Source organism: Globicephala melas, chromosome 17, assembly GCF_963455315.2.
Source record: "Globicephala melas chromosome 17, mGloMel1.2, whole genome shotgun sequence".
Lineage (NCBI taxonomy): Eukaryota > Metazoa > Chordata > Mammalia > Artiodactyla > Delphinidae > Globicephala > Globicephala melas.
The window spans coordinates 65,065,392-65,086,360 of record NC_083330.1 but is presented as its reverse complement, the minus strand read 5'-3'; the positions used below and the strand labels follow the sequence as shown (position 1 = coordinate 65,086,360).

The following is a 20,969-nucleotide window of genomic DNA, read 5'->3' as shown; positions in this document are numbered from 1 at the left end:
AGGCGCTACCAAGAGCATATAAGAGAGAGCCCTGCTCTGATAGGCTCAGGGCTGGTGGGAGGGAAAGGTCGGGGATGGCTTTGTGGGAGCCGGTCCAGTTGGCGATTAGTTGATGAGGGTAGCAAAGGAGAGAAGTATCAGAGGTGACTGTCATTTCAGATGTTCAGGCCTGGGTGACGGAGATGCCAACAACAGAAATGGAAAAGTCCAGGGTGGATGTAGGCTGGTGGGGGAAGAGGAAGTGGCCGGTGGGGATATGAGTCACGTGGGCCGCCCCTCCTCCATGTCCACAGTGTCTGGCCTTGGTACTAATGTGAAAGTAAAGCAGCTGGGCCTTTCCCAGTTCTTTTCCATGCGGTCTAGTTTCTCCTGCTGTAGTCTGAGGGGCTCTTTTCTGAATTGTAACATCTGGCCAGCGTCTTGCCACGTGGGTTCTTTTTGGAATGAAGCACTGTGGATTTGGGCCTTGGGAAAGTAGATAATACTGAAAACATTTCCTGATACTTAAGCTGAGAAATTGTGAATTTTAGAATTTTTATTAAAATGTTCCCAGGTACCATGTTTCCTCAAAGCTGGTATGAATGAATACTGTAGGGAAAGACCCCAGTGCATTTTGTTGGTTTTCGTGTTCATAGCCCCTTTGCTGTCAAAGGTCCTCACGAGAGTTTTATCATTTCGTATTCCAGTAAAGCTATTTATTGCATGTCATAGTTTATGCTTTTGGTGATGAAAGTAGTGGCTGTTGCTAAAGTGTTTTCTGTTGAGCTAAGTGGTAAAATTATTCAATATTCTGCTTTCTCTTAGAATATAAAAAAGCTCGCCAAGAGATAAAAAAGAAGTCCTCAGATACACTGAAACTGCAGAAGAAAGCAAAAAAAGGTAATTCTGCTGTTAATGTGTTACTTGGGGAAAATGAGCATGTGCTTGATTTTTCTTTGAAGTGGAAAGTCTTCAGTCAGACTGCCTTACATGTAGTGGTCCTGTGAACAGATAGGAGCTAATAGAATCTATCTTAAGTCCCCAAGTGCAGAATATCTATTAATTTGAGACCCTTGCAAAGTTGTACTTGACTCATTCCTTCCCCCCAACCTGGTCTCCAAAATTTGACAGTTTCCATGCTTATTGTACATGGTGATGAGACTATAAATTTCTTGGAAGCCTTGGGATGATGCATAAAAGCCTCTCTGCAAATGTTGTATAGTAATTATTGCAGAAATGATGTCATTTTCTCCTCTGTCCTTCACAGCCTATAATCTCTGAAACCCTTTATTAAGTCTCGTGAGAATGTTAGAAAAGGCTGCAGTGGGAGCCGGGAATCATTGCTATGTAGGGAGATTTTTCATGGTGCTCATGAGGGTGGGAGCTGGATAAGGAAAATGAGACTGCTGGTGCGAGAGGCCCCTTCTCCCCCCGCAGCTGATTGTCATTTGCAAACCAGTTAATTATCAGATCCATGACCCAGCTTTGCTCTTCCGGCTTGAACTGGGAGTTTTAAGAGAAAAATCTAGCTCCATCCACTTTGAAAGCATTCGTAACATTTTACTAAGACCTAACAAGATGTAGGGACTCTCTCTCGAACGTGAGCAGGTGACCTTCCCTCTAGACTAATTCTTCTTGATACCACGATTTGAAATTTGCTGCATCACAACTGATAAAATGGGTATTCCCCCCCCCCCCCCCGCCATCAGGATGCTCTGTGGGTGGGTAGTATTGAGCGTTTGTTTGAGACAACAACTTTTTTAGGTAGAAATCCCCCAAACCAAATTTCCTCTTTCCTAAGCAAGCAGTTCTCATTTGGAATTAAAAGAAACATCTGGAGAGATGGGATTCTTTGGTAGAAGAGGGGCAAGGACAGGACAAAGTTTTCAAGCTTTGGCATTTCTGAAAAATGTCCCCCCCAGTTCTTATAATAACCAGGAGACCATTTCAAGATAAAGACAGCAGGATATTCACCCACGGTCAGTTTTTCTGTTAGTATTGGCCCCATTTGTTTCTCTTGGATGTGTTTTCCTGGTCTTGGTGCTTCTGCAGTTTATGTTCTATCTAATTCAGGTGCCTGAGAGCTAGCATTCGACAAGTGGAATAGGGTTTGTGGCCAGTAACGTTGTAGTGAGTCTAAAGGTAAATGTAGATAAAACTGCCACCATATTACAGTGAATCTGAGGTTCTATAAAAGAACAGGATGGTCAAAATTTGGAGCTGAACTCTACCTAGTTGACAGCATGCCAGCTTTGAGATAGGAGAGATTAATGAGTTTGGAGAAGAGGGTCCAAGGAAGATCTGTGGCTTGGAAAAGGTTTGGGAATTTGGTGAAAAGGATGGGGTAAGAAAAAGTAGCGGTTTTCCTTTCCCTCTTCCAGAGTTTTCTTTTCAGAGGCCTTAAGTTCTTGGCTGCAGTGATAATCCTTTTATCTGAATTTTACATGGAGGCTGAAACAGTCTTCATCTGTGACTCAAAGTCACTGGCATTGTCCAATTAGCAGAATTTGGACCTACAGGGGATGCCTGGTAGGTTGATTGCGGTGCAACACAAAAGGAAGTTGCTGGTAGTTAGACTTGCCCAGCTCTGCTTAGGCTGCCTAGAGAGGATAACGACCTTCCCATTAAAGCACTGGATAGAAAGGTTCAGGACACATGGAGGTGCCGGACTGTATGACATGAGGGGCTGCTTCTGGTCCTGGGACTCGGGAGTAATTGGCTTTCAGTTGTGAGGTTTCTTGGTGGCACTTAGGCCTGAAGGCTGAGACAGTAGAGGCTGTGATCAGGGGTTTCGGAAGCATCCATCTTGTCAGCCCCAGTCGTATATCTGATGGTCTTGGGCACCATATCCTTTCCAGACGAGGTAGCAGTGATGGTGTTCTTACGCCAAGTCAGGTCAGTAGCTTAGAATGTTCTGGATGACTTTCTAGATACTCCAGTGAACAACCAGAAGCCAGTTTTTGTTTCTTTCCTTTATAAAAAAATTTTTTTCTAAAATATGTAAGTGCCTTTTAAAACTCACATTTGTATGTTTCTGGGGTGAATGGAGCTTTCTAGGAGGTACCAGAGTTATCGTTCTGAGTGAATGTTAATGAAGTGCTCTCCTGGAAGCAGTATGGCCTGAGAATGGAAACAGTACAAGCTAAGGGCTGGAAGAAATCTGGTTATTTGAGACTCCCAGTTATTTTGGGGTCTGGTTAGCTGCGGTTTCCCCTTTTGCCTAAAGTCCTCTCTCTCGGTTTCATCTCCCTCAGGTGCTCAAGTGGTAGCTTCCTAGACTCTTGTAAAGTGTTGGTAGTTCCTTCTGAGAGTTATCCAATGCTTTGGATACATTTTTTTTTGTCTTGATAGAACTGAATCTGGTTTATACAGCGCAATAATCACTTCCTCTTAAATATGTTTTCAGAAGGTCATCAAACAGCCTTCTGCCACTCCTTTTTCCAAAACTGTGATCTTTGATCTAAAAAAATCTCCTGACTCTCCTTTTCAAAGTTGAAATGCGTTTATACATTTAAGCATGGTTCTGGCACTCCCTTTGACCTAGGCAGGCACACATGGGGTGTTATTTTTGTGTGTGACTAATTTACCTTAACTTTCACTCTGCAGCTGTATCACCTTTTGCCACATTCTTTGTTTGACTCTTTTTTACTATACTATAGAAGGGTAATTTGTACTCTAAAGGTATTTAAATATCACTGTCAAAAAACTCTGAATGGTTTTTGGGGTTTGATTAGACTTTATCTTAAAATCATTTTAAAACAACTTGACATGTGCTCCAACTGTGGGTGAATGTACCTATTTTTGTGGAAGGCAGGCTACTGAACACCTACCGGGCGTAAAAACTAGGCAGGGAGTTGGGGGCTGGAGGAATGGTCCCGGCCCTCCGAGAAGTTCCAGGCCAGCGCCCAGGGTCGGTGCATGGGGCAGAGCTGCCTTGTTGAGTGGTCAGGGGGACAAGACAGAGGCAGCCAGGAGGGTGGGGAGGGGCTGTGGGGCTGACCCAGCAGCCCCAGGTTCTGAGTGGCATCTCTTGAACCCTCATCGAGCCCTGCTGCTTGACGTCAGCTCGTGACCCTTGAGGTCCTAGAGCTGGTTGTAACCCAGCTGGGGGAAGTAAGAGGATCAGAAGTGGGAAACATTTTATGCTGTTCGCCCACTTCTGCCGCCTTACTGTACAGACGGTAAGCCTTATTTCTCATTTAGTTAGCTCTCATGTTATTATTAATTTTAATTAAAAAATTAATTATGGTAAAGCCTTCTGTTTCCATCTGTAACTACTAGAAGTTTATCAGAGACTTTGAGGGAGGGAACTGGAACATTTTAATATGTTAACCCTTGAGCCTGACGTTGAAATAGTTGTTTTCACCAGAGGCTACAAAGCTAATATTATAAACCTAAGAAACAGACTCCCAGAGTCCCATATTAGCATATTATTTGCTATTATACGAAAATTTTAAGTTCTTTAAATTTTTAAAAATTTTTTAAAATTTTCATTTTCACCCCAGCTTGAACTTTTGAACCTGATTTCCCTAGTTACTTTTAAAGTTACAGTAAATTACACTTGAAAGCTCTTCTTGTTAAAGCATCTTAATTGGCTTCTTATAGGAATATAGTCTTCATTTATCTTTTTAAGAAAAAACCTTGCTGCGTTCTCTAGGGGTGCTGATTACTAACTAGGAAGATGTCTGTTTAGATGAGAAGGAAAGGCCATTAGCAAGTGAAGGAAGGGAACTTGGATTTGCAGCTCTTGGTAGATGTGGGTTTAATCGCCCCAATGTAAAATTCGGTGGCAAGCCACGGACTGTTTTAACACATGAAAGAAAGGTAAGACTGCTGCTCGAATACCAGTTTGACTTTATTATTTTCCTTTTTGTGTCAATTGTGTATCCTGCACTTTCTCACCGCACGCCCCCCCCCTGCCAGTGGACGCTCTCGGTAAGTCTGTCATCCTGAATCTCTGGTGACTGGTCACGGTGTGGTCCTTACTGTGGGCTTTCCGTGGTTGTCCAGACCTATGCTAGCTGCCCCAGTTTTCCTGCCAGTTCAGAACAATCAATGGTGCCTACTTAATCTTCCATAACTTAAAGAAAACTCTGTGTGTGTGTGTGTGTGTGTGTGTTTCAGTCAATCATTTTCTTTCTTTGAAGTCTGGCCCTTTAATGGGTTAGCTCAACATTCTAGGAGTCTCTGCATCCTCATAATTCAGCATTAGACTCATGGAAAAAAGAAATACAGAGTGACTTAAACCCTCCCTTCCACGCGAAATAAATATAACTATACATACATATCTAGGTGTATATGTGTGTATTTATATCACAAACAAAACGTGGAGAGCTATGTTAATAACTCCTCAGAATAATTCCCAGATCGGATTTGGTTGTATTAAGCTTGCCACATATCTTTAACTTTGTCCCCCCAGGACCATATAGTTTTTTCAAAACCAACCATTTATTTTAAAAAATCAAAAGTATTTCTTATTTCAGCAGAGTTTGTGGAATGCTTCATTTCAAAGGTATCAGATCTTCAAATTCAGTAAATCAAAATGATTCTTCTTGACTGAAAATTGACCCTCATTCTGTGGGTGACAACGCTACTAAAAACCTCAAGTCGCTTTCGGTGTCTCGTGGCTGTCCCTGTGTCTCGGAAAGGTCTGTCTGTGAGCCGTCCATGTAGTTTATCTTGCCTGAGTGTGCCCGAGTGTTCTCTGAGCCTTTGCATTGAGCAGCTCCAAAGAGGTTTTTGCATCGGATTTTGTCATTTACGATGAACCCGAAGCACACAGGTCCCCTCTGACAGGTGCGGCTGGGATGACCAGCTGTCACGGGGGACACAGCTCTGCCTCCCTCCCATCACGTTGATGTTGGGATAGTGTCCCCCACCTTTTTTTTTTTTTTTTTTTAAGATGCTGTTGTTTTATTTTTATTTATTTTTTGCGGTACGCGGGCCTCTCACTGTTGTGGCCTCTCCCGTTGCGGAGCACAGGCTCCGGACGCACAGGCTCAGCGGCCATGGCTCACGGGCCCAGCCGCTCCGCGGCATGTGGGATCTTCCCAGACTGGGGCACGAACCTGCGTCCCCTGCATCGGCAGGCGGACTCTCAACCGCTGCGCCCCCAGGGAAGCCCAGTGTCCCCCACCTTTTAAAGGTGATAATCCTCTCCAGTCTTCAGTGTTGTGGTTCAGAGACAGCTTGAACAGTTTTTAGTGCACCTTTGGGAGGAAGGTAAGACACAGCCATTCTTTTGCTTATCGTGATAAAATTCATATAACATAAAATGCACTGTTTTAACCATTTTAAAGTGTACATTTCAGTGGCTCTGGTGCATTCTCAATGCTGTGCAACCATCACTACTGTCTAATTTCAGAACGTTTTCATCACCCCAGAAAGAAATCCCTTTCCTTTTAAAGCTGCCGTGCCCCATTCTCCCTCCCCCAGCCCGTGACAACTGTTCCTCTGCTTCCTGTCTCTCTGGATCTGCCTATTCTGGACATTTCTTATAAAGGGAATCATACAATATGTGGCCTATTTGAGGACTCAGACTTTTACTGGAACCTTTGCTTGAAAGCCTGGCATGAGTCTGTGGAGTAAACGGGGCATGCTATTTGTTTTAAGTGACGGACAGTAGGATTAGGGGTGAGTAAAGGAACCACGCAGCCTTTTGTGACTTAGATTCTGCTCATCTTAGGGAGAATCTCTGCAGCCCCCTCTAGTTCTCTGTCTTGCAGGGGCCCGTTCACAGGGCTAAGCCACAGTGGCATATGATTATAGCAGTGAACTTGGGCGTAAAAACTTCAGAAAGCTGTGTGGCTTGAAGCCCTCATAAATTTTAGTTTACAAGTTTTAAATCATGTTTGAACCTGGAGATCTGTATTTTAACCAAGTTTCATGGTAGTTAAAATGTCCTGGTTTAACAAAAGAAGAAAATAATATGTATATACAGAACTTTCCTTCCGTCAGTTAGAAGTATTTACCTTGAATCTTGCATAAGCAATGACTGGGGGCCTCCACAGGGGAGAAAGTTACAACTCAATAAAGTGTACTGAGCCAGGGATACACTGCTCCCTCCAGGAATTGAGACTCTAGCGGAAGGAAACCAATTATAGTCGTTCCTCGGTATCCGAGGGGCATTGATTCCAGGACCTGCCTCAGACTATGCGATGCTCAAGTCCTATAGTCCGCCCTCCATATCCACGGTTCCGCATCTGCGAGTTCAACCAAGGATTGTGAACGTAGCGCACGATCCATGGTTGGTTGAATGCGGAACCTGTGGATTTGGAAGCCGATTCCATATTTATCGAAAAAGATCCGTACATAAGTGGACCCGTGTTCAAACCCGTGTTGTTCAAGAGTCAGCTGTAGTTTAATCCGGTGAGCTCAGCACCACGATGAGTATAAGCGGAAGGTGTAGGCAAGGCGCAAGGAAGCCATGCACGCTTGGTGTGGGTGGGTGATGAGGAAGATGAAGAGGGGTCAGCTGGTGGAGAATGGGACGAGGGCTGCTCAAGGTAGAGGGGACAGTGCGAGCCCTCACCATTGAGACGGGAGCACCGGAACCGTGGGAAAGGTGACCATGCTGCGGAGGGGGAGTGCGGGTGATACCCCAAGTCACCTTTAGGGGAGGCTGACAGTTCCACCTTGGGTGGACGGAGAACCACAGTGACACCCCGTGTCAGCCTCAGCTACCTGCCTCCAGATGGTTCTATCACTCGGCCCCATTTCTGATCAGACCCCATACTGGACTCAACTTCTGCACCCATCACCCTTCTTTTCTTCCATGCGGAGAAAGCAAAAAGCCTGTGCAGTGCTGAAGCCTTTCCACTGGCGCAGTGGTTCCCGCGGCCCCTGGCTGCATCGGGGTGAATGTTTGCATTTCGTCACCCATTTCTTCTGTGCTTACAAAACTGGCAAAAACCATTCTCAGGATGCCCCAGAAACTGCAGTCAACGAGTGGATCACTCTCCGTGCCTCAGTGCTGAAAACAGTATGTCTCAGCCACCTCCATCCACTCCCCCTTTGGGTTTTGAAAAGGAGTAGCCCTGGGAACCCTCCTGCCCGGAGGGAGCTCCCACCTACAAATCTGAAGTCTGGGTTATCTGTTCATGGGTCAGCTGACTTTCTCGCCTGGCACAGTGCAGAGGCTTCTTTGCTCCGTTCCCACTGCCGAGTTAGGGGAGGTGGAGAAGAAGAAGACTGCTCAGAAGGTGCTGTGGCCTGCACAAAGAGACCCTCTCAGCGGTTAACCCCATCTGTCGTGGGTGTGCCTCCAGGAGTGGTCAGGAATTGTCATGCCCCCAGGACATCCTGGGCCCCTGGAGTCAGCATGGAGCCATGGGTGGCCCGCCCTGTATTGCCGGTGATCTAGGTTGCAAGACCCAGCCCTGGAAGAAGGCAGCGACCCCCAGAAATCTCCTCTGGACGTTTTCTCCGACCACCTCCCCGTGATGCGTGTCAGCTGTCTGCAAAGGGATAACCGAAAATAACAACGGTCCTTTCTGAATGCTGACGTGAGGTGGTGAAAAGAGCTGGTCCATGATTCCAGGCGTCTTCCCCACTTCCCGCTCACCTCCAGTGGGCATCCCTGGAGGGGGATGGATTGCCACACCAGTGCGATTGGGAAAAGGGTACTTTGAGCCCAAACCAATGATTGTTCTCTATTGGAACTAAAGCTGGAAAAGTTCCTTCTGAGGTCAAGGGGGTGACTGTAGATGCAGACGGGTGATCGCTTAGACCTCCAGGGGTTGCTTGACCACTTACTTGTATGTAGCCTTGTGGTCTTTCTGGATATTTAGATGCAACTGCACGTAACGTAGCAGGGAAGATTATTGAGTCACTGCTTCATTCTAGGCTTGGGAAAGGTGTTATAGGAGTGCACACGTTTAATTATGCAGGAAATAATGGAATGGGTACAGTTTTACTAAATGGGGCAACCTGTGTGAAATGGACTTTTTAATGAGTCAGTGTTAGAGAACCACAGCCCGACATAAGGTTCTGGCCCTAGAAATGCCAGGTAAAGCAGTCAGCAGAGCAAGGAGAGAGAAGGGAGAGGTCAGTGGGTGATGGCAGCCGACCCTGCCAGCCTGTGCTAACGGGCCGATGGGGGAAAGCATAACGAAGGGGCGGACCGACTCCTTCTATCTTAGTACAAGCAGCAGCGGTCAAACTTTACTTTTTAGACCCCGGGTGGCATTCGGAACGCTGTACCTAACTGCAGTCAATAGAGATGTTGGAATCCCACCCAACAAGTTCCTGAAAGGGACTGTTGCATTTTGAGATGAAAGCATGTAGTCCTTGGAGGCCAGGGGACTCATTCGTCATACTTCACACCAGGGAATTCTAGGTAAAAACAGACCGAACAGATCCCCCCGAGGCCCAGAGCTGCGAGCTCCCTTCCTCCGCAGATCTGGTCTCTGGGAAAGCCTCGCCCCGACGCAGCTCATCAGGTGCCTTGCTTGTGACTTTGGCTACAGATGGCTCGTTGCGGGAACGGAAACAGATGCCCTGAAACGTCCCTGTGCGTGACGAGCCTGTTGTCAAGGTTTGGAGCGCCTGGCTTCCCTGTGGCTGCATTTAGAAGCTGGGAAGATGTATTTACAGTGGGGGGGGGGGGGAGGGGGCAGGGAGAGCGCCCAGCAGGAGCCCAGTGCTTGTCTCCGTGTTAATTTTGCCGGAGGACAAAAAGGACGACGTGCTTGAAATATCGATTCCTTGCACAATGTGGTTTTGATTTACCCCGAGAACGCTGAGCCAGTGGTGCGGGTGCAGGACTGGGGGTGTAGTCCTGCCTTTCTTGAGTTGCAAGCCATTCACAGCTTTCGGGGGGTTTATTGCTTCACTTCCGGCGCCTCTCTTTCATTCGTACATCCCCAGTGACCGCCGCAGAGGAGCCCTGTGAGGCAAGCGCGCATCTTCGCTCATTCAGGAAGTAGATATAAAGTGCCTCCTCTGGGCTGCACCCGCTTGGCAGCCACGGGAGCAGAAGGAGCCTCTACCGTCAAGCCGTCCCCGGGATGGTGGAGGCCTTTACGTTCTAACATCAGTTCTCTGACACCAGCAGGGTGTCCTGCAAGTCACATCAGTTCAGATACTAACTACCGGAGTTGGCTTAGCTAAGGACTCAGTCCCACAAGACTTCCTCCTCTTCAAGATTCACCAGCCACAAGTGGGGTCCGCAGGCTACCCACCCTTCCGCCCAGCCCATCTCAAACTTAGGCTCTCACGTGAACCGCCTCAGGTTTGACAATTTGTTATAAGGACTCGCACAACTCAGGAAAGCACGGTACTTACAGCTGCTGACTTATTATAAAGGAAACCAGTGAGCGTCCAGGTGAAGAGCTCCGTAGGATGCGAGGTGGGGCGGGGATGGGCACAGAGCTTCTGTGCCCTCGCCAGGCACGCTGATGGATTCACTGGAGCTCGCCGCTTCAGAGTTTCTGTCGCATTTTATCGTTACGGAGGCATGCTGTCCCCGGCTGCGGTGCCCCGGGTTAGAAGGAGGACTTCAGCGATGCTGCGCGACTGCTGACGGCACCTGCCACTTCCCGAGCACTGACCACCTGCTGGCCGTTGTGCTGAATGCTCTAGTGAATGAGTCCACTGGGTTGGTCTTACATCAACCATGTGAACCCGGTACTGTTTTTTATATTTAACAGATGAGTGGACACTGAGGCACAGCCTGTTGAAAGAATAACAGAAATTGAGTTTGTTTGAAAATGTTTAAGTCAAAATAAAAAAAAAAGAAAATGGTTAAGTCCAAAAGCTTCCAATCTTATCTGATCAAATCTCTCTCTCTCTTGATTCCTGGTTGGTTTTGCTTTGGGGAATCGATCAAAAACCGCTGCAGGATATTAAGAGTAGAAGGTGATATATGTAGCGATAATAAGGATAGCCACCTTTTGGTGGAAAAAGAATTTTTCACTCCAAATTCTAATCTCCAGCATCACCTTGCATGTCTATTTCTGAAACTATACCCCCATGTTTCAGTATTTATATCCCGTATTCCATTGACTTCAGATGCCATCAGTTGTAAGATGAACTATTATTTTCTTTTTTCTTTCTTTTGCGGTACGCGGGGCTCTCACTGTTGTGGCCTCTCCCATTGCGGAGCCCAGGCTCCGGACGCGCAGGCTCAGCGGCCATGGCTCACGGGCCCAGCCGCTCCGCGGCGTGTGGGATCTTTCCGGACCGGGGTAAGAACCCGTGTCCCCTGCAAAGGCAGGCGGACTCTCAACCACTGAGCCACCAGGGAAGCCCACTATTATTTTCTGACTGATGAAAAAAGAAAAAAAAAAATGCCGATTACACGATGACATCCCCACTGACTGTAAGACATCTTAATTTGTAAGGTATAAACGTGAAAAAGTGGGCGTCTTCAGATGAAATACGGTATTTGCATGAGCGTGTCAGGGGCAGATGGAAGTCTTTTTGTGGGGTTCCAATGGCTTCTCCATACGTCTCTCTGGGGGAAAAGAGGACTTCGGATGTGTTCCTGACGGTGAGCTTGGCCCAGTGTGTCTTGGGTTGATTCTCACCCGTTGGAAAGCCCTTTGCCTGCATCTGGCTTGGTTCAGCCCCGAGGCTCAGGTATGGGCTGCAGTGCGTGTAGGGAGAGGCTGGGAGGTTCCAGATGACGCTAAGCACTTGACTGCCTTTTTGATCAGGCTGTTACTATGTAGAACGTTCAGCCCCTTCCGCCTTGTCCCCAGGGTTTATGTTTGCTGTGAGCATGAAGCTACAAAGAATGTGGGCTTCTGAATGAGAAAGACGGAGGGTTGCATCTGTCTGCGCCCATTCCTAGCTCAGGGACTTGCAAGCCACCCTGGTTCCCTCAGTCTCAGTTTCCCCCTCTGCCAAATGGGGGTGTTAATTCCTGCGTTGAACGTTTATGTGTATGTAGATTAAGGAAAATTAAAATGTAAATGTTGGGAAAATATGGGATCTTGGTTTCATTCCAGAATGCTTTGTGACCTCTCTCTCCTTTAAAAAAAAAAAAGTCAAATCTTTTCTCCTTTAGGGGTGCTGCTTTGGCCCATGACACGGTGCCCATTAATAGTGCTTTGCCCCAGGAGCATTTTTTGTAAAGAGAATAATCACATGACTTCCCCTGTGCAGGGAGTAAGGGGCTGCTGGCTGTTGTTCAGCGGAATTCTCCAGCATGAATCCAACCAAGACCTGGAAACCAGCAGGGGAAAAAAAAAATTCTCGAGACTGCATTGACTTAGATTTTCCAGAAAAGGTCACAAGCGATGCTTTGCTCAGGAATTTTGTCTGGAAAGCCTGTTGAAGGCACCTCCTCTCTTCTTTTGGCTGATGGACAGCTCTGGAATTTGCTCATTTTCCATTGTTAGGCCATTTAAGGGCGTGATGGTTGAGCCAGTGAGCAAACTCAGATCAGGCTGTTATATCAGTGCCTCATTCATTCGCAAATATTTGAGTACCTGCCTTACAAGCAGGTGTGCTGACAGAGAAGATACCGCACTGAGCAAAAATATTTGTGGTTTCTGTCCTCGTGGGGCTTCCTGATCACTAGGGGAGACTGCCGTCAATCAAAGGACTGGAGAAATAAAGATAAACTTAGAATTGGGAGGAGTGTCGTGAAGGCTGTGTATAAGGAACTTCTGAGAATCAAGTAAGAGGATTTAGTCTGGTGAAAGAGTTCAAGGAGGGCTTTCGTGAAGAACCGGGACCTGCAGGGTGAACAGGTGCTAGACAGGTGGGGAGGGAGAGTGGATGTGTAGGTATGGAGCCAGACCCTGGAGAAGCGCCTGGGAAGTGGACAGAGGAGGGGAGGAGGAAAGGCAGAGGGTGGTCTAAGAAGCTGACCCACGCATGCCTTGCAGGACAGGCCATGTTAAGGACATTAGACTTTTCTTGAAAGCAATGGGAGCTACTGAAAAGTGATAAGATTTGCATTTTGAAAGGAATTTGGGGCTGTTCTGGGCGAGCTGGTCTCAATGCAATCAGGATGGCCTATTAGGGGTTGATGGAGCTGTCCAGGTGAGAGATCAAGGTGGCACAGCGAGGGTGGCAGTAGCAGAGGTGAAATAGGTGACAGGGTCAAGTCCATGTGGGAGCTGGCATGGCCAGGACCTGTACTGAGGTCATCGGCAGTGGCTCTCCTCGCATTGCTGATGGGAGGGAAATGAACAGGTTTTTGTGTATTAAGTCAGTGCCAATACAACTCTGAATTTGTGGATCTAGAAAGATGACTGTATCTTAAAACCAGTACATCCAACAGGGACATGGAATAATTTCTTCCACAGTCGTTTTTTAATAAATATAATTACATGTTGTGTTAGCGAATTTAAGAAATAAACATTGTGTTTTTAGGTTATGATATATCCCACATGGAAATGTACTCACTCTAATTATAGCAGTTTTTATAGATTATACTTATTTTAGAATACTACAATTTGGAAGTCCTTTAGTTATAACATAATACACATTGAAAATAACTTGACTAATCATAGAATAATTTAAGCTTATATTTACCAGATTAGCTAACATTTGGGTCTAGTCACTTTGCTTTCCTATGTCAGTGTATTTTTAAAAGTCAGTGTCATTCATTACAGATAGGTGTGTGCCTTGTAATTTGTGAAAGGACGTAAAGATACCTCCCCAATTTCTTATAGTTATAAGTTGGTATTGAAAGAAATTGCTACCATCATCAGCCCTCCCTCCTCTGGAGTTAAGAACATGCTGACCTGGTCTGCAGCCCTCTGTGGTTCCTTAGTTGGAGCATCCTTGGAGAGGCTGAGAGGCTTACAAGGAGGCCTCTGGAGCAGCCGCAACCATGTGGCCTCACCTGCAGGGCCCGGGGTTGGCCAGGCTGTTTGGCAGGTTGCAGAGACACAGGGAGTTTCATTACCAGAGGACTTGTATCATGTACACATTCGGTGTATGTGGATTCATCTGCGCAAGTCAGCATTTTATTTATTTAAAAAAAAACTTCTTTTGGCCATGCCGCAGGGCTTGCAGGATGTTAGATCCCCGACCAGGGATCGAACCCCGGGCCCTCCGCAGTGAAAGCATGGAGCCCTGACCACTGGACCTCCAGGGAATTCCCAGAGTTTCCTCTATTTTAAAATGCTGGGGAATTCCTTGGTGGTCCAGTGGTTAGGGCTCCGTGCTTTCACTGCTGAGAGCCTGGGTTCGATCCCTGATCGGGGAACTAAGATCCCTGACGGCATCATGCTGCGTGGCCAAAAAAAAAAATAGAGAAAACTCCCAATCTCATGGGGCTGGAGGTGCAGCCACCCGCCCACCCTCCATGAGGCCTGTGTCAAGAGGGAGCCCTTGCTTCCCTGCAAGTCCCCTGGGAGAATGGGAGGATGCTTTGACAAGTGTCTTGTCCCCTAAAAACTTGGGAAACCTGTGACTCAGGGGCCAGGTGATGTGTGAGGGTGGCTCTCTGGCATCCTGGCGGAAGGAATGGAAACCGTGACCATGGTAGAGAAACTGGAAAAACTGGTAGAATTATGGGGGGCGTAGGATGGGAGATGGTGACCGATGACTGAGTGGAGGAATGGGTGAGTGGGTCACCTTGAAAGTACAGCAAAACTTCTCAGAGCAAATTCTCACGTAATGTAATCGTTGGATAAAATCCCTCCAGCATGGAATTAAACACTGTATTGCTGTACCCAGCATACCTTTGTGCTCACCTGACTAGTGAGGGCTCCACATACGGAGCACGGACTATACTTGAATGCCATCTAAGGCGGTTTCGGGGGTGACCTTTGACTGCCCATGATAGTCCCCTTTTGTGCTAACTTAGGACTTAACCCCTGCCAAAAATCCAGTGACTTTTGCTAGTTGGATGTTGTTGACACCTGACTGCCTCTGTTTCCAAATGAAGCTTTCTCATCTGCTTGTGAGAACATACAGAATATGTCCCTACACACGAGGCCGTTTTCCCTGACCCTCTACTTTTTCAAACCAGATAACACATTGCATTTAGTGTTCTCTACGGCAGCGCTCCCCAACCTTTTTGGCAGCAGGGACTGGTTTCGTGGAAGACAATTTTTCCATGGACAGGGGCTGGGGAGGGAGGTTCAGGCAGTGATGCTAGCAATGGAGTGCAACGGGGGAGTGACAGGGAGGGGTGGGGAGCGATGGGGAGGGGTGGGGAGCGACGGGGAGCGACAGGGAGGGGTGGGGAGTGATGGGGAGTGGTGGGGAGCGACGGGGAGCGGTGGGGAGCAGTGGGGAGCAACGGGGAGAGACAGGGAGTGGTGGGGAGTGACGGGGAGCAGTGGGGAGCTACGGGGAGGGTGGGGAGCGACAGGGAAGGGTGGGGAGCTACGGGGAGGGTGGGGAGCGACGGGGAGCGGTGGGGAGGGGTGGCGAGCGACGGGAGCGATGGGGAGGTGTAGGGAGCGACGGGGATCAATGGGGAGGGGTGGGGAGCGGCACACGAAGCTTCCCTCACTTGCCCACCGCTCACCTCCTGCTGTGCAGCCGGGTTCCTAACAGGCCTCGGACAGGCCAGGGGTTGGGGCCTCCTGCTCTATGGCATTCGCATTGTTAAGGAGGGGTACGTGGTGACCGGTCAGGCCTCTTCCCAGGAGGCGAGTGGAATCCAGTCCCTCGGCTTGAGGCAGCCGGCAGAGGAGGAGGAGGGGTCCAGTGTCAGAGGGTCAGGCCGTGTGGGCTCTGCCCTGACTCTGCCTGCCCCCCTGAATGGCCCTGGACAGCCCCTCCCCTTCTCTAGGCCTCCACCTCCTCTGAACTGGGAGCAGGTTTGCTTGGATAACCCCTACTGCCCCTCCACTCCAATATTCTGTTTAAAGCATCTGTTGAGTACTTGTTGTATACATCTATTAAACACCTATTGAGTACTTGTATACACAGGTGGCATTTCACTGGGGGCTGGACTCGGAGAGTCCAAGCCTCCGTCCTGAAGTTTAGAAATTCTTCCTCTGGTTCAGGTGGTAGGTGAGCATGGGAGCCCAGTGTGGAAGGTCAGGAGCTGGTCTCGGGGACAGTCCCCTTCTTGTCCCCAGATCACGTTTACAGTAGCCATGCCCTCTGACACAGTGCCTGTTTGCCCATGTTTATACAGACTTCTGTAAAAGGCCAGATTGTAAACCTTCTCAGTCCAGGGTCCAAACAGTCTGTGTCACAACAACTTTACTCGGCAGTTGTGACGAGAGTGGGTATAGACAACCTGTAAATGAATGGGCATGGCTGCATTCAAATAAGACTTTATGAAGATAGTTGCCTCACCAAGTTCTAGAGTTGTCGACAAGTCTAGAAATGGGTGCCTCTGCATAACCGGGCTGTGTGGACAGGGCCAGATGACTCCCGGGCATGGGCCAGGCTCCGCACCCAGGCCCCCTTCAGTCCTCCACCAGCGGAGACCTGACTGCAGGTGTTTCTGCTGCTGGGCTGGTTCTACAGGAAGGGCATTCAGGACTCTCCACTAGGGAATTAAAGTAACTGCCAGGGCGTCCCAGGGGCCCCCCAGAGCCAAGAGAGCTGATGCCTGCCACCTTTGTATTCCGGGACAGAAACTTCCGTCTAAACAGAGGCTCTTTCATTGAGGATGACCCAACAAAGCCAGCTTGTGCCCATTTTTGGAAACATCCATAGGCCCTCACCTTGTTCATCCCTTAGCCTCTTCAGAATGCAGGTCAGGACGAGCTACCCCAGGAAATTTTACTTGTCGTGAATAAACCAGGATAAATGTGCTCTTTGGGCATTGGAAATTGGAAGTGGCTGGCCCTAGAAAAACAGCTTCTTTAAATCCTTTCTGGGTATAAATACATACTTTTTAAAAGTCCTGGAAGATTGTGGTTTCTACTCCAGCAAGGACCTGAGGGAGGAGGGCATTGGTTCCAGGAGCTGGTGTTTCAGCATGCCAAGCTTGGGGCTTTGTTTCGTTTGCAGGGCGAGGTGACATCCAGCCCCAGTTGGACAGCGCGCTCCAAGACGTCAACGATAAGTATCTCCTGTTGGAAGAAACAGAAAAGCAGGCAGTCCGGAAGGCTTTGATCGAAGAACGTGGCCGGTTCTGCACCTTCATCTCTATGCTGCGGCCCGTGATTGTGAGTTGGTGGAAAGTTCCAGAAGGCATAAACTGGCAGTTTGGAGGAGAGCCTCCTTATTTATCCTGGAGGCATTAAGAAGCTGCAGTGTGTCAGGAATCATGATGGTGGAGTCATTTTTATGGTGAATAGTTGTCTGCAAGTTGCTGATGGCTGCATGGCCCACTCTATGTTCTAAGCACTGATGGTTCCACTTACTTTTTCTCCCCAAGTCAAGAAGGCCCTGCAGAATGGTTCTCAAAGTGTGGTCCCCAGGCCAGCCGCAGCACCTGGGAACTGGTTAGAAACGTACATGCTCAGGCCCAACCCAGCCCTACTGAATCCACAACTCTGGGGGTGAGGACCCAGTCATCTGGGTTTTAAACAAGTCCTCCAGCTGATTTTGAGACCCACTGACCAAGCTGAATGCCAAGGAGTGACTGTGAGGTTAATATGGGAAAAGCCGCAGTGAATCAACGCAGACTTATTTTTTAAGTAAATTGGCTGCATGCCTTGAAAACTTACGCTGTAGGTGTTCTTGAAGCTGGTAGAGGTGCCCCAACTCCCTCTGCCCAAATCCGAGTTCTTCCCCTGAGCGTAGACTTTTCCCTGACTCGTGCTTCCCTGGTCCCACAGCTGCAGCTTGGTGCACTGGTAACGTGAATGGCTGTTTCTTCCATAGTCCCCCGTTCCTGCCTCACTTGCCATTGATTACGTTGGTGGAAAAAACCAAGAAAGAAGGGGGAAGTTAACCTCCAGTGAACACACATGTGCTGTCACAAAGGGCTATCAGATCTGGACCAAAGTATCTCCAAATAGTTGCCGTCCACTGAAGCCGAGTGACTTCGGGGGTGGGGAGGGCGGGTCGTGGCCTGCAGAGGGGCTGTGCTGCAGGATCCCGTGAGGACACACAGGCGGACCACCCTAGCAGGCCCGCCAGCCCCCAGACACTTCGAGGAAGGCCCACGTGTTGGCTGTGGCTCGTTCACCCCTGTCCCAGGTGCACAGGTCTCTCCATGATTGTGGCTGATTTCGTTTTCCTCTCCACTTCCTCGACAAAAGGGCTGGTAATAGCTTCGGCAAAGATGCATCAGTCCCTGCACGCCTTTTCTGAAAAGCTGAAAGTGTTAGATAGTGTCCCTAATAAAAACAGTTGGATCAAGACGATAAAGTGAGTCACTCATAACAGGTTGTGAATTACTTTCAGGAAGAAGAAATCTCAATGCTAGGGGAAATAACTCACCTGCAGACCATATCAGAAGATCTGAAGAGCCTGACCATGGACCCTCACAAGCTGCCCTCTTCAAGTGAACAGGTAGGAGTCAAGGGGTAAGCGTGGGAGAGAAAGCCGAAGAGACAAAGGTTCAAGGCCCTGAGGGTTCCTTGCAGCAATATCTAATTTTAAATAACATTCATGTTTTACACTGTGAAGCATAGTAATCATCTTCCTTAGTCATTTTACAGCACCTACTGTGTACCAGGCTCTGCTCTAAGCTCTTTACATAGACTTCCTCTACTATTATCCCCATTTTACAGAGGAGGACCTTGAGGCACTGAGAGATAAAGTCACTTAATCAGGTAGTTACTGGTAAAACTGGGACTTAAACCAAGCTGTCAATTTCCAGAACCCATGCTCTTAACCATGTGTTCACTGACCCTCTAGAAATAAGCTCTGCTAGGGACATGACAGTGGTGTATCTTGGTCATCATTGTGAATCATTCTTACTGAATTTCTCCCATTCTAAGTATGTAGTGCATGAGGATTTCTCTTATCTTATGAAAAAGGTGACTTTTTAAATGTTGATTTATTTGGTTCATGTGACATTAACACTGTATCCAGTGGGAAGAGACATATTTGGGTGAACAGGTGATAAATCATGTGCTGGCCTTTGCCTTTTGTATAAAATTCTTATCACTGCCTTGGGAGCCAACTAGGGAGACAAATTTGGGAGCTTATATTTTCCATCCTATGAAATTGTGTTTATCAGACTATAGCCTGCAGGCATTCACTCAGTAAGTAGACATTTGTTGAGCACCTACTGTATGAATGGAAGGTAGACCTTATACTCAAACAGCTCTTTGTCAAGTGAGGGAGACAGATGTAGAAGTAATTGTGAAAGAATTGGTTTCTCTTGATTCTGTCAGGTTTTAAGGGTCAAACAGGGCACAAGTGACCACTGAATATCAGGTAGCTAAGATGTAATAAGATCAACACATTCTGAAACCATTATTGTCTATGTGGTGGTATAAGCAAAAACCCTACAAATTCTAACCTTGGGTGTAAGTGGCTCTTATAAATTGTTAATGTAACTAACTGTAAATCTTTCTCTTTCTTTTTTGACGGATATGTCGTGGTTTTCCTCCCATCTTCGCATTAATTATATTTTTGCTTGTCTCAGAAAAAGGATTGTGATGTTGATGGATTGGTACTATGATTCTTTAATTAAAAAAAAAATCTTAACAACATGTTTTTCTTTGATCCCCACTCCTCTGTGATGGCAGAATTTCGACGTTATGATGGCTGTTAAGATTGGACAGATAACGTTTCGCTTCTCAACACCTTGCTTACCCTCCTGGCTCTGTCCCCTTAGGTGATTTTGGACTTGAAAGGTTCTGATTACAGTTGGTCGTACCAGACTCCACCCTCTTCCCCCAGCACCACCATGTCCCGCAAATCAAGTGTCTGCAGGTAAGTGAGGCCGGGCTGGGCCACTGCTTTAGGGACACAGCATTTTTCTTTATGCTAATGTGAGCATTAGAGTCAGTCTTGAGCTCTAAAATGGCTCATTTGAAACAGGAAATGGTGATCAGGTGAAAGGATCCCATCATGATTTTGGTCTCACTCTTCAGTCTCTGGATTAGTTTCGGGTCATAAGGAAAATCCCATCAGGTCTTAGACCAGTGGCCACAGCTTTCTCACTCAGTGTAGTTGTACGGATTTTCCCATCTTACGAATTCGCATTGGATCTTCCTGTTTAGCAGAGTAAGAAGCACATGGGCTAAAAAAAGGGCAAACAGAGGTTGATTCTTGTGCAGACTCATCTTGCTGTCGCCAGAACAAGTGAAGGCAGTAACAGTGGCTCATGCCCTCATTTGCCCCCCAGTTTTGGTCTCAGGGCTTCATAAAGTAAATACAATTCTTGATCTGTTAACCACTCCCACCACTCCCATCACTGCTCTGTGAAGCACTAGCGTTACCTAGTGACTCACAGTGAGAATCCATTGGAATAGTTCTGCCATTGGCAACGCCGTTTCCTGGCAGTTTTCTGTTGAGCACCATTCTTGGCTTGCTGACCGCCAAGTTTATTCTCTTCCCGTGAGGGTGGAAACATCCTCGTGCATCATTCCTTTCTTGGTACACTTCACCTGCTCATCTTTTTCTTTGACTTTTCAAAGCCAAACGAATTCCCACTTCCTGTGAATTAGCGTTGAGAGCAAAGAGCAGGATAGATCTGCCGAATCTGTGTCTGGTAATCTCTCTCTGCACATGTGTGCGTGTGTTTCATTTCATATTTGAGCTTGTGCAGTGTACACGGAGCAGGAAGTTCAGACTTAAGATGCTCATCCTGACGTTCAGCAACCTGAAGAGGTTGGTTTCTTGTCATCCTTTGTGCACTGCGTGTGTGTTCGTGTGTATGACACATCTACTTACGTTTTTTTTTACTGAGGACGTGTTTTGTTTGGTAACCAAGAAAACTCTATCTCGATTAGTGTAAAACAAAGCTGCATAAGTATCTTTTCTTTCTACAGTTTTAGTTTCAATAGAAAATCATGTCACGTGGACACCACCAGTTCTGAGCTTGCTGCAGTGGAATTGCAATGAGCTTTGTTGTCAGTGTCCAAGTGCCCTCCTCTGGCTGACAGGGGGAAAAGCAAAAAATCATGATAATTACCCCTGGCAAATGTCCCCAGTGATTTCCCTCCAGCACACTGCCCTATATCTGTTGGAACAAGTAATTCTGGTATAGA

At 47.4% G+C, this 20,969-nt stretch overlaps 1 protein-coding gene across 5 annotated transcripts in view; it reads left to right on the top strand.

Moving 5' to 3' along the window:
- Nucleotides 1-20,969, top strand: part of MTSS1 (MTSS I-BAR domain containing 1) — a 164,686-nt gene that overhangs the window by 131,360 nt on the left and 12,357 nt on the right. For 3 of the 5 annotated variants that reach the window (XM_030875746.2, XM_030875753.2, XM_030875751.2), the window contains exons 6-10: nucleotides 805-879; nucleotides 4,903-4,914; nucleotides 16,864-17,021; nucleotides 18,208-18,315; nucleotides 19,592-19,689. In XM_030875746.2, coding sequence (XP_030731606.1) covers nucleotides 805-879; nucleotides 4,903-4,914; nucleotides 16,864-17,021; nucleotides 18,208-18,315; nucleotides 19,592-19,689 — 451 coding nt within the window. The remainder of the gene's footprint in view (nucleotides 1-804; nucleotides 880-4,902; nucleotides 4,915-16,863; nucleotides 17,022-18,207; nucleotides 18,316-19,591; nucleotides 19,690-20,969) is intronic. The other 2 variants (XM_030875747.2, XM_030875752.2) reach the window with 1 other exon arrangement.